This window comes from Cavia porcellus, unplaced genomic scaffold, assembly GCF_034190915.1.
Source record: "Cavia porcellus strain 051 isolate PalLab524CR breed Dunkin Hartley unplaced genomic scaffold, mCavPor4.1 scaffold_40, whole genome shotgun sequence".
In the NCBI taxonomy this organism is placed as follows: domain Eukaryota; kingdom Metazoa; phylum Chordata; class Mammalia; order Rodentia; family Caviidae; genus Cavia; species Cavia porcellus.
In genome coordinates, this window is record NW_026947523.1 from 253,635 (window position 1) to 264,713 (window position 11,079).

An 11,079-nucleotide genomic window follows, 5' to 3' on the forward strand; every position below is an offset into this window, starting at 1 on the left:
GTGCAGGGAGGAGGATGAGGTAGCCCCAGGCCTGAAGGTTAGGTGACTGGGAAAAAACAAACACAGACAGGGAGAATAGAGTAGGTAGAGAAAAAGTTAAGTCACCTTACAGGTGAGCACCAGCCCCTTGCCTGCATAGCCTCAGCAGTTGGCTGCTAGAAGTTAATACATAGCATGGGCACTGCACACCTGATCAGGCCCACAGGATCGATGCAGGACACAGCCTGAGAACATGCAAGGAGCTAAGCTCCAGGAGATTCAAAAGCTGCCGGGGGACCATGGTGGTATGGACAGAAGGGAAGGGCCTAAGCATGTCTAACAATGCCCCAAGGGCAGCCAGGAAAGGTTGCCCACATGAACATGCTGGAAGAACAGGTTGGGCCCCAGGGAGGACACAGGGCAGCCAGGCACAGAGAAGTGCTGCCTGACCAGGGTAGAAGAGCAGAGGTGATAGTGTCCACTTGCAGCTAACCCAGCCTGAGGTTTGGTACTAGGCCTCATTCCAAGCACAACCCAAGGGCCATCCAGTTCTGTACATCACCTGAGCAGCAGAAGCGTTCACAGAAATGTGTCCTCCCTTGTCTTCTTGCATACATAGGATGCTTCAACATGGAGAATAAGAAGCTGTGAATCCACTATGCACAGCACTCCTGCTCTGTCCTCCAACATTGGTGCATTCATTCAGATCAACCTGGGCTGTCATATCCTAAAGTCTGCTTGTTGGTTCAATGAGACATTTGAATAGAGATGTATGATTTTAGATACTTTTTAAATATTTTGGTATAGAAAACTGTTGGCATTTCCATCTTGATTACTCTTTTGTTCCCGACCTTCCTCTGTTGTCTTGCTAACCCTGGTCAGACAAAGGACACAGGCCCACGGGGCACCTCGGCCGTACAGACCCCTCTGCAGAAGTGGGGATCAATGGTGCTCCAGGAGAGTCAGGGCAGGGCACCTATAATCATCTATAGGCACAATAAAAAAGTCACTTATTGATTTCTATCTTTTTTGGGCAGAACTTTATAAATAACAGTTTTAAGACCTAAATACTGTATGTTGTTTTTCAACCCAACCATCACACGTGAAGGACTTGGTGCTGTGGCCCCTGCCTTCTCTCTGGCCTCAGCGTTCTCACAGGAATCAAGTACAAGTGGGGAGCTCTGTGGAACCTCTAGACCTAAGGGGCATCACTTAGTCTCCTCTGAAACATGACTTCCAGAGATTCTGTGTGTTGTTTGTTTGTTTGGTACCAGGAATTGAATTCAGGACCTTGATTCTGAAGGGTTGTCTCCATTCCCACTGCCTCTCCCGTCATAGGTGGCACCCCACAGAAACAGCCAAGCTCACACCAAGCAGAGTTTATTGAGGCCACACGAAGGGCCCATGTACACAGCGTGCCCACATGGGCAGATTTTCCTGTACTGCGGGGGTGTTAGCGGCAAAGCAGATGATGCTGGGTGGCACCCAGTGGGACTCCTTCCTCCTAGAAGCATGGGGGTTTTGATGGACATCAAGAACCACTCCTAATCACCCCAAGGCTCTCAGGAATTGCTCCCTGTTTCCCCCAGCTCCCTGTAGGGTTGGTTCCTCTCTATTCCTGTGGTCAAGGATGGGATGATCCCTTGAGATTCACTATAAAAATTAAAATTCCTTTATAAATTACAGGGAAAGGATACAGGGGGGGTTACTGGGGAGCTTGCATAATGGGTCACCTCGAGCCTCACCTTCCTCCACACCCCCCCAAGTTCTGACCCCAAGATAGAGAGCAAAGGGTGAGGTCTGCAGGCACAGAAAAGGGCAAAGACAGAGGAAGGAAAGGGAAAGTTGAAGGTCAGGATAGAGGACACAGAAAGGATGCACTGAGGAGAAGTGGGAGGCACCAGGGGCTCCACCCTCTGTGGCCCCCACAGCCATGCTCTGGGGATTGAAGATGAGATTTCTCAGCTTGGAGACGCCCACAGATGTGGGGCCCCACATGTCCCCAGTCCAGTCCTTGCCAAGCCATGGTGGCCTCAAGACACCGCAGCTGCAGCTGCCCTGGAGCAGTGAGGGGGGAGCTGAGGATGCAGGTGGCTACTCCAGGTAGATGTCCTCTGTGGGGCAAGCGTATGCCAGGTGCTCCTGGTAGTACTCCAGGAAGGCACGGCTGCAAGAGAGGTGCTGGCCTCAGTCCCCAATCCACAGCCCTGCCCACTAGCCCAGCAATCTTGTGCACACCACTGTGCCCTTTGAGACCCCACATCCTCCCCCAGTCCCCCCCCCATCTCCACAGACATCACTCACCCCACGCTCTGCGCCACCGGCCTCATGGACTCCTGAGACACGAAGACATGGCAGGCGAAGCGGCTCAGCAGAGGATGTTTGGTAATGAAGCCGAAGTAGCTGTGGGGAAGGCAGGTTGAGGGGCATCAGAGCACTGACCCCCTAAAAGATCTGAAGACAACAGGCAGGGACAAGGGGCTTGGGAGGGGAACGGAGTTCATGATCTGAAAGTGCTTTCTTTGGGTCCCAGTTCAGGCACAGTGCCAGGCATCCAGGAGGAGCCAGTGCTCTAATTCCTGGGAGACCAGGACTGTCCTGTGATTAACAGCTGGCTCTGTCGGGCCCAAGGCCATCTCTGTGCCCAACCTCTCTCCTCCAAGCCTGCAAACATTTGCACCCTGTCTCTCCATTCCTCATTCACACCGCAGCAGCACCGGTCACCTTAGCTTTCTGAATCTGCTGATCCTCTTCTCCCAGACATTAATGTCTGTTGTGTCCAGCATAAGGGGCAGCCAGTTCTGCTGTGCAGGATGTCAGACCCCACCCAAAACTGTGGCTGATCTCAGCTACTTTTTCAGGGCTTTGTGCTTTTGTGGCCCCACCAGACATGAAGCACACAATAGTATCACCGCCAGGACACTGTGGTCTGCAACCCACAAATAAATCACAAGACCAGTCTCAAATAATAGTAACTGGTAACCCTGGATGTTGCTTACTATTATGAAGGCACAATCCCAAGTGCTTTCCAGTATCAGCTCACATAAGCTTCTGTGTCCTGACAGAGAGCTAAGCACAGGGAAGGTCAGTTTTTTAAGTCCACAGGACAGTCTGAGATCTTTACACCATATATCCCTGCTTCATCCAAACCCAGATGCCTAGCATATTCCTTATCTACCACTAACTTCACGAGGGAGCAAGTTAAACACTGTCCACATCCCTAGTGCTCCTTATGGAGGAGGGCTGAGCTGGCATCTGAAGCCACAGATATCAGGAAGGTCTTCAGGGGCTGCACTTAGCTTGCCCATCTGACCCCACATCTGACCACACAACCTTTGCATGGCCATGTTTTTCTCTCCTGGAATTACAGCCAGGCAGAGTTCAACCTGAAGATCTGAGCCTGGGGGTTCAGTTTCCTCTAAAGAGAAACAAGTAGCTCTTTTTCATCTCCTGGCAGTGGCTCCAGGGTGACCTGAGTTTGGTCTAAGCCTGGCACTCATGCCTCTGAGAAGCACTTGGACAACAGGTCCCAGCAACTATCTTCTTCCTCAGTAGAGAAGACCAAAGAGAGGTGGCCCACACCACCTCTCTTAACACAGAGAAGGCTGTGAGAGACCATCTTCCAGCCAGCAAACAGCCCTCTTCACAGACTCCAAGTGACCCCAACACTATCCTATCTGTTTCAATCCCAGCCTAGCAGCATCCTGTCTCCTGTTTCCCTGCTGAAGACTTGTCTCAAGCTCCTCCCTGCCCCATAAGCTTGTGCTTGATGCTGTTGATTCTATTTCCTCTCTCCTTTATCTAGAATACTGGGACCTCTTGAGTAGGAGTCTGTACCTCAGGAGGAAGCTGCATGCACACACAACTACACACACACACACACACTAACTGCTCCCTGCATCTCCTTCTGCATGGGTCACTGTCTACCCATTACACAGATGATTGGCACCCTCAATCCTGCTAGGCCAGCTCTGTAGCCACCTATCTCCTCATTTGTACCTGGTCAAGCCACACTATTCAACAGCCAGAGCCAGCTGGTCAGCCTTCCTGGGCCACCCTCCCACGAGGACCCTCTGTGGCTCCATCACCAATGGAATAAAGTATAAGCTCCCCACGTAGTCAAAAGGTCTCCGCAGACACGGGGTTGCTCTCTAGCACCCCTGTGGGAGCACAGGGCCTGGGGTTCTCACCAGAGCATCCCCACAGCCTAATCCAGCTGGCCCCAAACAGGATGATCTACTTTTCCACCCATCTCTGGCCCATCTTCTGAGCTCTACCTTCCCAAGTCCTAGGAGAACTCGCCTCCTTCTATCTAGATGTCCTCCAGATCATCCACTGATGCTGCCAGCACTTCCACATCTGTATACCTGTGCTTCTGTGTCCCCACCCTGTCTGATGCTGAAACTCTAAGTCCAAACAGGCGCCTGCATGGGGAGCTCTTAACATAGAGGGGACCCGGAGCACAGGAAGCCCTGAGGTTTGTGGGGACCTTGGGAAAGGATAGGCCCTTACCAGCTGTTGCGAGGGTGACAGCCACAGAAGGAAATGTTCTTCATCTGGAAGAAGTGGCTACAGCGCTGGAACTGGAACAGAGATAGGCAGAGACAACTAGGTTGGACAAAAGAGGCCACCCTGTGCCTTATCCCACATCTCAGCCTCCGTCAGGACTCCGCACCCCTACCTCAGGCCCTCCACTCAGACTCAGCTTGACACCTCGAAGAGAGATTTCAAGGTCACAGGAGGCAGGAGGGCGCAGGTGGACAGTCAGTTTCCGGGCAGTGGCAATCTGAGGAATAAGTTGGGGGAGAAAGAGGTTTTGGGGGTCTACAAGGGCTTCGACATCCCTTGGGGAGCTATGCCTTGTCTTTTCAGAGCCTAAAGACTTGGCATTGAACACTGTGAGACATGATGCTCAAAGACGAGAAGTGGCTTTGGCCACTGGGGCTTCACTCTACGCTAGCAGTCTGTCCCCTTCTGTTCCTCCACTAGGCTGTTCCTCTTACCTCAGGTGACAGGAACCTGCCCAGTCCCTGAACCTCCTCAATGCCTAGTCCCCATAAACTCCTGGGCTGGTCCAGCCTGTTTCCTGTTGGCCCCCAGTGTCAGCCCCAGGACTGGAAAAGGGGCAGGCATCACTAAGTATCTGCCATGTGAAGAGTGATTGAGCGAATGGCTCCCAGGAAGAGACCATGACAGTTGGTCTCAATTTCAGTAGGAGGAGGCTGAGGGGCAAGAGGGACTGTCAGAAAGACGAAGTCGCTACTAAACTGGCCCAGAGGATGGAGGAGACAGGGACAGTAGGTCTGTCTCAGGTCTGTCTGCTCAGGATTCTCATCAGGGCAGTGAGCTTACCCAAGCTGCCCTGTTCCCTGGGGGAAGCCAGGGGCTTTGGAAACACCCTTCAGCCTATGCCCACACCACCTCCACACTGACCTTCTGCATGGCTGCACACAAGATGCCATTGCCCTGGTGACAGGGTACTTCCACAGAGCCCAGGAACTGCACATCAAATCGTTCTACCCAGCAGGGGCTCCGCTTGCTCCCTGGGGGTCACACAGGCTCAGGTCAGGGAGGCATGCAGGAAGTATCTGGAGTGAAAAGCTGTCCTTTAGGGACGGGATCTCACCTAGCAGATCCTTGGCAGGGCCAGGCACTGCGTGGGCATAGAAGGCTGGGAACACACCACGCTCCCCAGTGCGCATGTTGAAGCCACGAAACCAGAAGTCATCCTCTTCAGCTTCCACCAGCACTGGATCATCCACATCTAGCTCTAGCTCATCTGGATGTCGAGGGATGAACCTGAGATTGGGCAAGAGTCATCAAGAGGCTGCGGCAGGCCTGTCTGGCAGTGTCATGCAATGTCTAGGGACAGACACTGGGATTACCAGGGCACAGGACAGCTGTACCTGAAGACTGCCCGGTGGGTCTGCTCTCTCTCCTCCCCATTGACCAGACAGGAAAAAAGACCAAAGGATTCTGTGCCTGAGGGTCAGAAATGAGAAGAGACAGGGGCTCAGCTGTGGGTGGAGAGGGCTGGACAGGGGAGGAAAGTACTTGAAGGCCTGGTCTGGGGCTGCAGCCAAGTTCTCTCCTCCCAAAAGCCATTGAGGGGTACAGTCCATGAGGGGCAGAAGCAGAGTAGATGGCCCCACTCTCTGCCCAAAGGAGGTTAAGGGAGGCCAAGCCCCACCTCCTGGACAGGGGGTGCTACCCAGCTCTGGCCATACCAGACTGTTGGTATGCTGTACACTTTGGAGGCCATGTGGGACCCAGGACCCTTTTTGTCCCCACCTCCCACTTACTGGAGGATCGGGAGGTGCTGTTGACAAACACATTGAGAAACTTCTTGGAGAAGGTGAGGTCAGGGCTGTCGGGAGATGCATCTGCTGGGCCCTGTTCACTGCCCAGCATTCCGACGCCACCTTCCTCCTCGCTGGCCTCCCCGCTGCTGTCCTCACTGTCCTCTCCCAGGCCGGCACACCGTCGCAGGCTCACCAGCTCCAGCTGTGTGTGCTCGTCCACCACCAGTGTATACTTGACTGCATCATACACCAAGGAAGCATCCAGGGGCACAGTGGAGCCCGGGCCCCGGCCCCCTGGGGGACCCACACTGTCCTCCACCTCATCCTCTTCCTCCTCATCCTCCTCCTCCGAGCAGGCAGCCGAGCAGGCACGGCCAGGGTGCGTGGGGCGGCCAGGGGCTGCCCACAGTGGCGTGATGGTGTCGCAGGTGGGGTTGCTAAGGAATAGGCATGGCCCAGGCTGTGCAGGCCCAGGCCGCGGGGTGGCGGGTGCAGGCGGTGGTGGCGCACACAACGTCTCCATGTCCACCAGCTCCACGCCAGGCCCTGTGGGTGCCTCAGGGTCCTGTGAGTGTGTGGCTGGTGGCGACTCCGGGTCTGGAGGCAGGCGTGGGGCCGGGGACAGGCACTGGCCGGGGCAGCGGATGGGCGAGGAGCCCTCGGAGATCATGCGGCTCACCAGGTTGCTGAGCAGCCAGGGTGAGTCAGCGTCCTCGCTGAGGTCGGGCTCAGACTCCGACCCGGACTCGTACTCACTGTTGGTATCATCGGGGCCCACAGGCAGGAAGGCTGGGCGGCGTGGGGGCTCAGGCTCAGGCTCAGGCTCAGGTTCAGAGGCAGGCGATGAGGCCTCCTCGATGGAGTTGGTGAGGTGCGAGGAGCGGCCGCTGCTGCTGCTGCCACCATCGCTACTCAGCTCCAGCTCAGTCTCCGAGATGGACGAGATCATGCGACCCAGGCGTGCGCCTGCGTCCTCTGAATCTGAGCCTGGAGATGACAGCTCCTGGCTGCTTCGCCTGCCACTGGGGCCTCCACTGGAGCGGCTCCTCAAGTCGGCCTCGATCCCGGGATCTGAGGTCGGGGAGGCCCCGCCGGGCACAGGTGCAGAGTTCCCCTCACAGTCACAACCCAGGGGCAGGGCCTGTGCCTCAGGGACTGCCTCTTCCACGGGCAGGAGGGGACCAGGGTGCTCTGTGGGGAGGGAAACAGTCACCTTGGGGCTGGATCGCCTTCTACCTGCCCTCCTGGTTTCCCCTTACCTCTGCGGGGCTCCAAGCCCGGTGAGCAAAGTGCAGTCTGGGGCCAGGAGGCTCCGGGTGCAGGGGCAAAGCCTCCATTGTTGTTCAGGGAGTCCTGGGGCAGGGAAGTAAACAGAAGCACTGAGGGCTCCAGGGTCCCTGCTCCCACGGAGTGCCAGGTCCTCCGTGCTGGACTTAGGCTCAGCTCTAACCTGTTGCCAATGAGGACCCACCTGGGTACCCAAAGTAGTCAGGTGGAGTGTGGTGGGTCGGTGCTTGTGGGGCTCCTCCAGGGAAGGAGAGGGAATAAGGGGCTCCCCTGCAAGTATCTCTGAATCAGGGCCTCCTCCCTCCTTGCCCTCCCCATCTCCCTCCTCTTCTTCCTCTTCCTCCTCGTCCTCTTCCTCGTCTTCCTCTTCGTCCTCCTCTTCTTCTTCATTGTCATCAATCATCTCAAACTCCTGGAAGTCATCTTGGAAGGAGCAGATGGGGTGCGGCTGCTCTGAGCGTCCCAAGGAAAGGCTGTCCTGCAGGAAGGAAGGAGATGGCAGGGCCGTGCCAGAGTGCAACCATGACCCAGGGTCTAAGGCGCAAGGAGGTGGAGAGCAGGAAGCAGACGTCATTCCCATCCATTCTGCCCTCCACAAACACCTTGATGTTTTTAAAAGTCTCCTCAACAGTTGGTATTACAGCTGTGTGCCTCCAGGATTTTAATATACAATTCACCATTGTTGTACTTGGTTCTTGGCTGTCTCCTTTACCAGTCTTCATTCTCCACCATTCCATGCTGTGCACTGATGCACTCACCCCTGGGAGCAGCATCCAGGGCTCAGTGGATGCTCAGTAAGGGATGGATAAATGCACATATGGAGAGACAGACTGACTCACTAACCTTGCACCAACCCTAGGGCCTTGGGCACAGTCAATCCATCTGCTGGCAATTCTATGCTCGCAACTCTATCTTCCTGGCTCAGCTGACCTCAGGGCATGGCTGACATTTCCTCCACGAAGTATCCCTGATTCCCCCAGTCTGGGTTCCCTTCCCCCTTGTCATACCTTGTGTGACAATAGGAATCTAGTCCATGACCGCTGGGCAGTCACTGTTACATGCCCCCTCCCTCCAGGCTCCCAAGCTCCCAGGGGAAGCTGTTCTGTTCCACTCCAAGCACCTGAATGCCCCAGCACTTGTCCAGGGAAGTTGTTCAAAATGATTGAAAACAAGTATGGAAAGACAGAAAGAGAAAAACCAGGGAGACAAGGGAGGAAAAAGTTCAGGGGCAGAGACTTGAGACAGACAGAGACTGCAGAAGTGGGGACAGGCCTGGAAGGCTCAGGGTTGAGATGGCAGCTGGAGGGACTAGATTTCTGTGGGAAGTGATTCAAGGAAAAGAGCACCAAACAAAGGCACCCTTCCCTCCACAGAGTAGGCTGAGGCTACTACTATGTGTGTCAGGTTGAGGATGGAGGCCTCGGAAGCCCCAGTGCAAAGAGGCCGATGGGCAATCAGAGGATTTCCAGTGCCACTTAGTGAGTTCAGACTCACCTTCAAAGCCCAAGGGAACACTAGGCAGAACCTAGAGATGCAGCCACCACCTCCTTCTGCCTGCATAAGGTTCTGTGCACCGAGCCATTTCCTTACCTTCTCACAGTGGTCCGAGTCATAGCTGAGGCCCAGGCCACAGTCATCAGTGATCTCAGACAAGTCTTCATCATCAAATTCTTCCAGGCTTATGTCCTGGGGAGGCCTGGAGAGACCAGGGTCAAAGAGCCACCAACCCTGTACTCCCTGCCTTAGGAGCTGGTTCTGGGGACTGCCTGGAGATTTCTAGATCTAGGCCTCAACTCCCCTATACTCCATCATCATTTCCACCCCAATTCGGCTTTCCAGTGGAGACCCTTCCCCATTCCCCATCAAGCCAGCCTAGAGGAGCTACCCCTCCCGGCTTCAGCCCTAGGCCCCTGTGGGTCCCAGTCTCAACCTCAGGGGAGCCAGCTGGAGCCAGCATCAGCAATGGGAGGGGGAGCTGAAGCTGCAGCAGTGTGTGTGTGTGTGTGTGTGTGTGTGTGTGTGTGTGTGTGTGGAGGGGCACCCTGCTCTTGCATGTGAACCCCTGTTCTGGCCTATATGGAGAGGTCCAACTCCTTCCGACCCCCATTCCCTACATCTCCGGGGTCTTTCAACTCCCTCCTTGCCTGGCCCTGATGGGCTGGGCCTGACCTCCACCAGGGAGAGAAGGCCCAGCAAGGCCAAAAGGACAGTCGGAGGTACAGCCGTGTGCCCAGCATCCTGCCAGCCAGCTGCCCCTTTGGAGGGTCAGTGCAGGGACCCACCCTGGACAGGTCAGCTGCCTGGGCTGGGTGCTGCTCCATTCCAGCGGGGAGGAGGGAGGGGGTGTCTCCAGATCTGGACGGCAGGGGCAAACCCAGGGGGGTGGCTGGGCGGCAGCACTCAGCGGCCTCCGGACTAGAGAATGGCCTGGGTCTGGGCCTGCAGAGGCGGCAGGGCGCGGCGGCCGGCCGGCCAGAGGACCCGGCCCCGGGCTCTGGGGCTGCAGAAGGCGAGGGGCCATGCGAGCGCCTACCTGCAGCCGGGCGGCGACAGCGAGTGGAAGGTGGAGAGAGAGAACATCTCGGCGCGATCCGCCATCTTCCCGGGAAAGGCTGGCGGCTGCGGGGGGAGGGGTGAGCCCGCGGCCCGCGCCGCCCCGCCCCCCGGACACGCCCTGCGACACGCGCCGTCCGCCCCGCGCGACTCACCTCGCCGCCCGCCCGCCGGGGCACCGCAGCGGGGGAGGGGGCGGAGCCTGCGCGGGCCGGGGGCGCGGGCGGTCCGGGGCGAGGGGCAGGCGAGCAGGGCAGACGGAGGGCGCGGGGAGTCGGGGTGGGGCCCGGGAAGGCCACGGGGGCCTGCGCACCTCGAGGAGGCGCGGCGCGGCTTGTGGGGGAGTCTGGCTGAGGGGGTGCGGGCCCAGGAGCCGCGAGACCGCCCGGGAAGCCGACCGGCAGGGCTGGGGTCTGCGGACCCCGGAAACAGGCGTCCAGTCGCGGTCTGGAGTAGCGGGAGCTGTCCGCCTTTCGGTGCTGATCGGGCCGAGCTGAGTGTTCCCTGTGCAGAGTTGGAGCTGTCCGCTCCCAGTGCTGATCGGGGCCGGTCGGGACTATCTGCTCAAGGGTGCTGATGGGGGCACGCTAGAGCCGTCCCCAATAGGCGTGCTGATCGTGCCAGCGAAGGCGCCTCCCTGAAACAGGCTGAACCCAACAGATGACAAGTGCTGAACAGGACATCTGTCCAAAGGGTGCTGATCGTGTCTTAGTTCAGCGTAGACCTGTTCGAGGCTAGAACTGAACTTCCAGTGCATGATACCATCTAGATTCTGGAAGATGGAAGTGCTGATAGACAACAGAAGAACTTGTAAAACTGAGGCTATGCTCATTCCATGGAAACAATTTTTCGAGACTATGTTACTGGCTCTGTTTAGGGTATGGACATGTTCTGGTCTGGTGAGGACCTCTGTGGGGAGAGTGATGGTTGATTGATGATCGGGACAAATGGGAGGGCA

The 11,079-nt window shown here is 56.7% G+C and overlaps 1 protein-coding gene across 2 annotated transcripts; it reads right to left on the minus strand.

Annotated features, from left to right (window-relative positions):
- Positions 1 to 1,343: 1,343 nt before the first annotated feature.
- Mapk8ip2 (mitogen-activated protein kinase 8 interacting protein 2) lies at positions 1,344 to 10,680 on the minus strand. 2 transcript variants are annotated; one of them, XM_063243894.1, is made up of 13 exons: positions 10,435 to 10,680; positions 10,102 to 10,187; positions 9,159 to 9,264; positions 7,753 to 8,046; positions 7,541 to 7,634; positions 6,282 to 7,472; positions 5,886 to 5,961; positions 5,606 to 5,778; positions 5,413 to 5,522; positions 4,661 to 4,765; positions 4,492 to 4,562; positions 2,284 to 2,382; positions 1,344 to 2,146 (listed from the first exon to the last, which is right to left on the minus strand). In XM_063243894.1, exons 2-13 carry the CDS (start codon positions 10,164 to 10,166, stop codon positions 2,074 to 2,076), a joined length of 2,457 nt encoding a protein of 818 aa, XP_063099964.1. In that variant the 5' UTR covers positions 10,167 to 10,187; positions 10,435 to 10,680; the 3' UTR covers positions 1,344 to 2,073. The 2 variants fall into 2 exon arrangements, with proteins under 2 accessions (XP_063099964.1, XP_063099963.1); XM_063243893.1 differs by lacking the exon at positions 10,435 to 10,680 and having other exon boundaries at positions 10,102 to 10,243.
- Positions 10,681 to 11,079: the final 399 nt, after the last annotated feature.

What these genes read in the sequence shown, in the direction of transcription:
- Mapk8ip2 (XM_063243894.1), bottom strand. Translation starts at nt 10,166, where the DNA reads ATGGCGGATCGCGCCGAGATGTTCTCTCTCTCCACCTTCCACTCGCTG. An exon ending in TGACTACTTTGGGTACCCAG is followed by an intron (nt 7,635 to 7,752) that starts GTGGGTCCTCAT and finishes TCCCTGCCCCAG; the next exon opens with GACTCCCTGAACAACAATGG. An exon ending in GTCTGAGTGGAGGGCCTGAG is followed by an intron (nt 4,563 to 4,660) that starts GTAGGGGTGCGG and finishes TCTCTGTTCCAG; the next exon opens with TTCCAGCGCTGTAGCCACTT.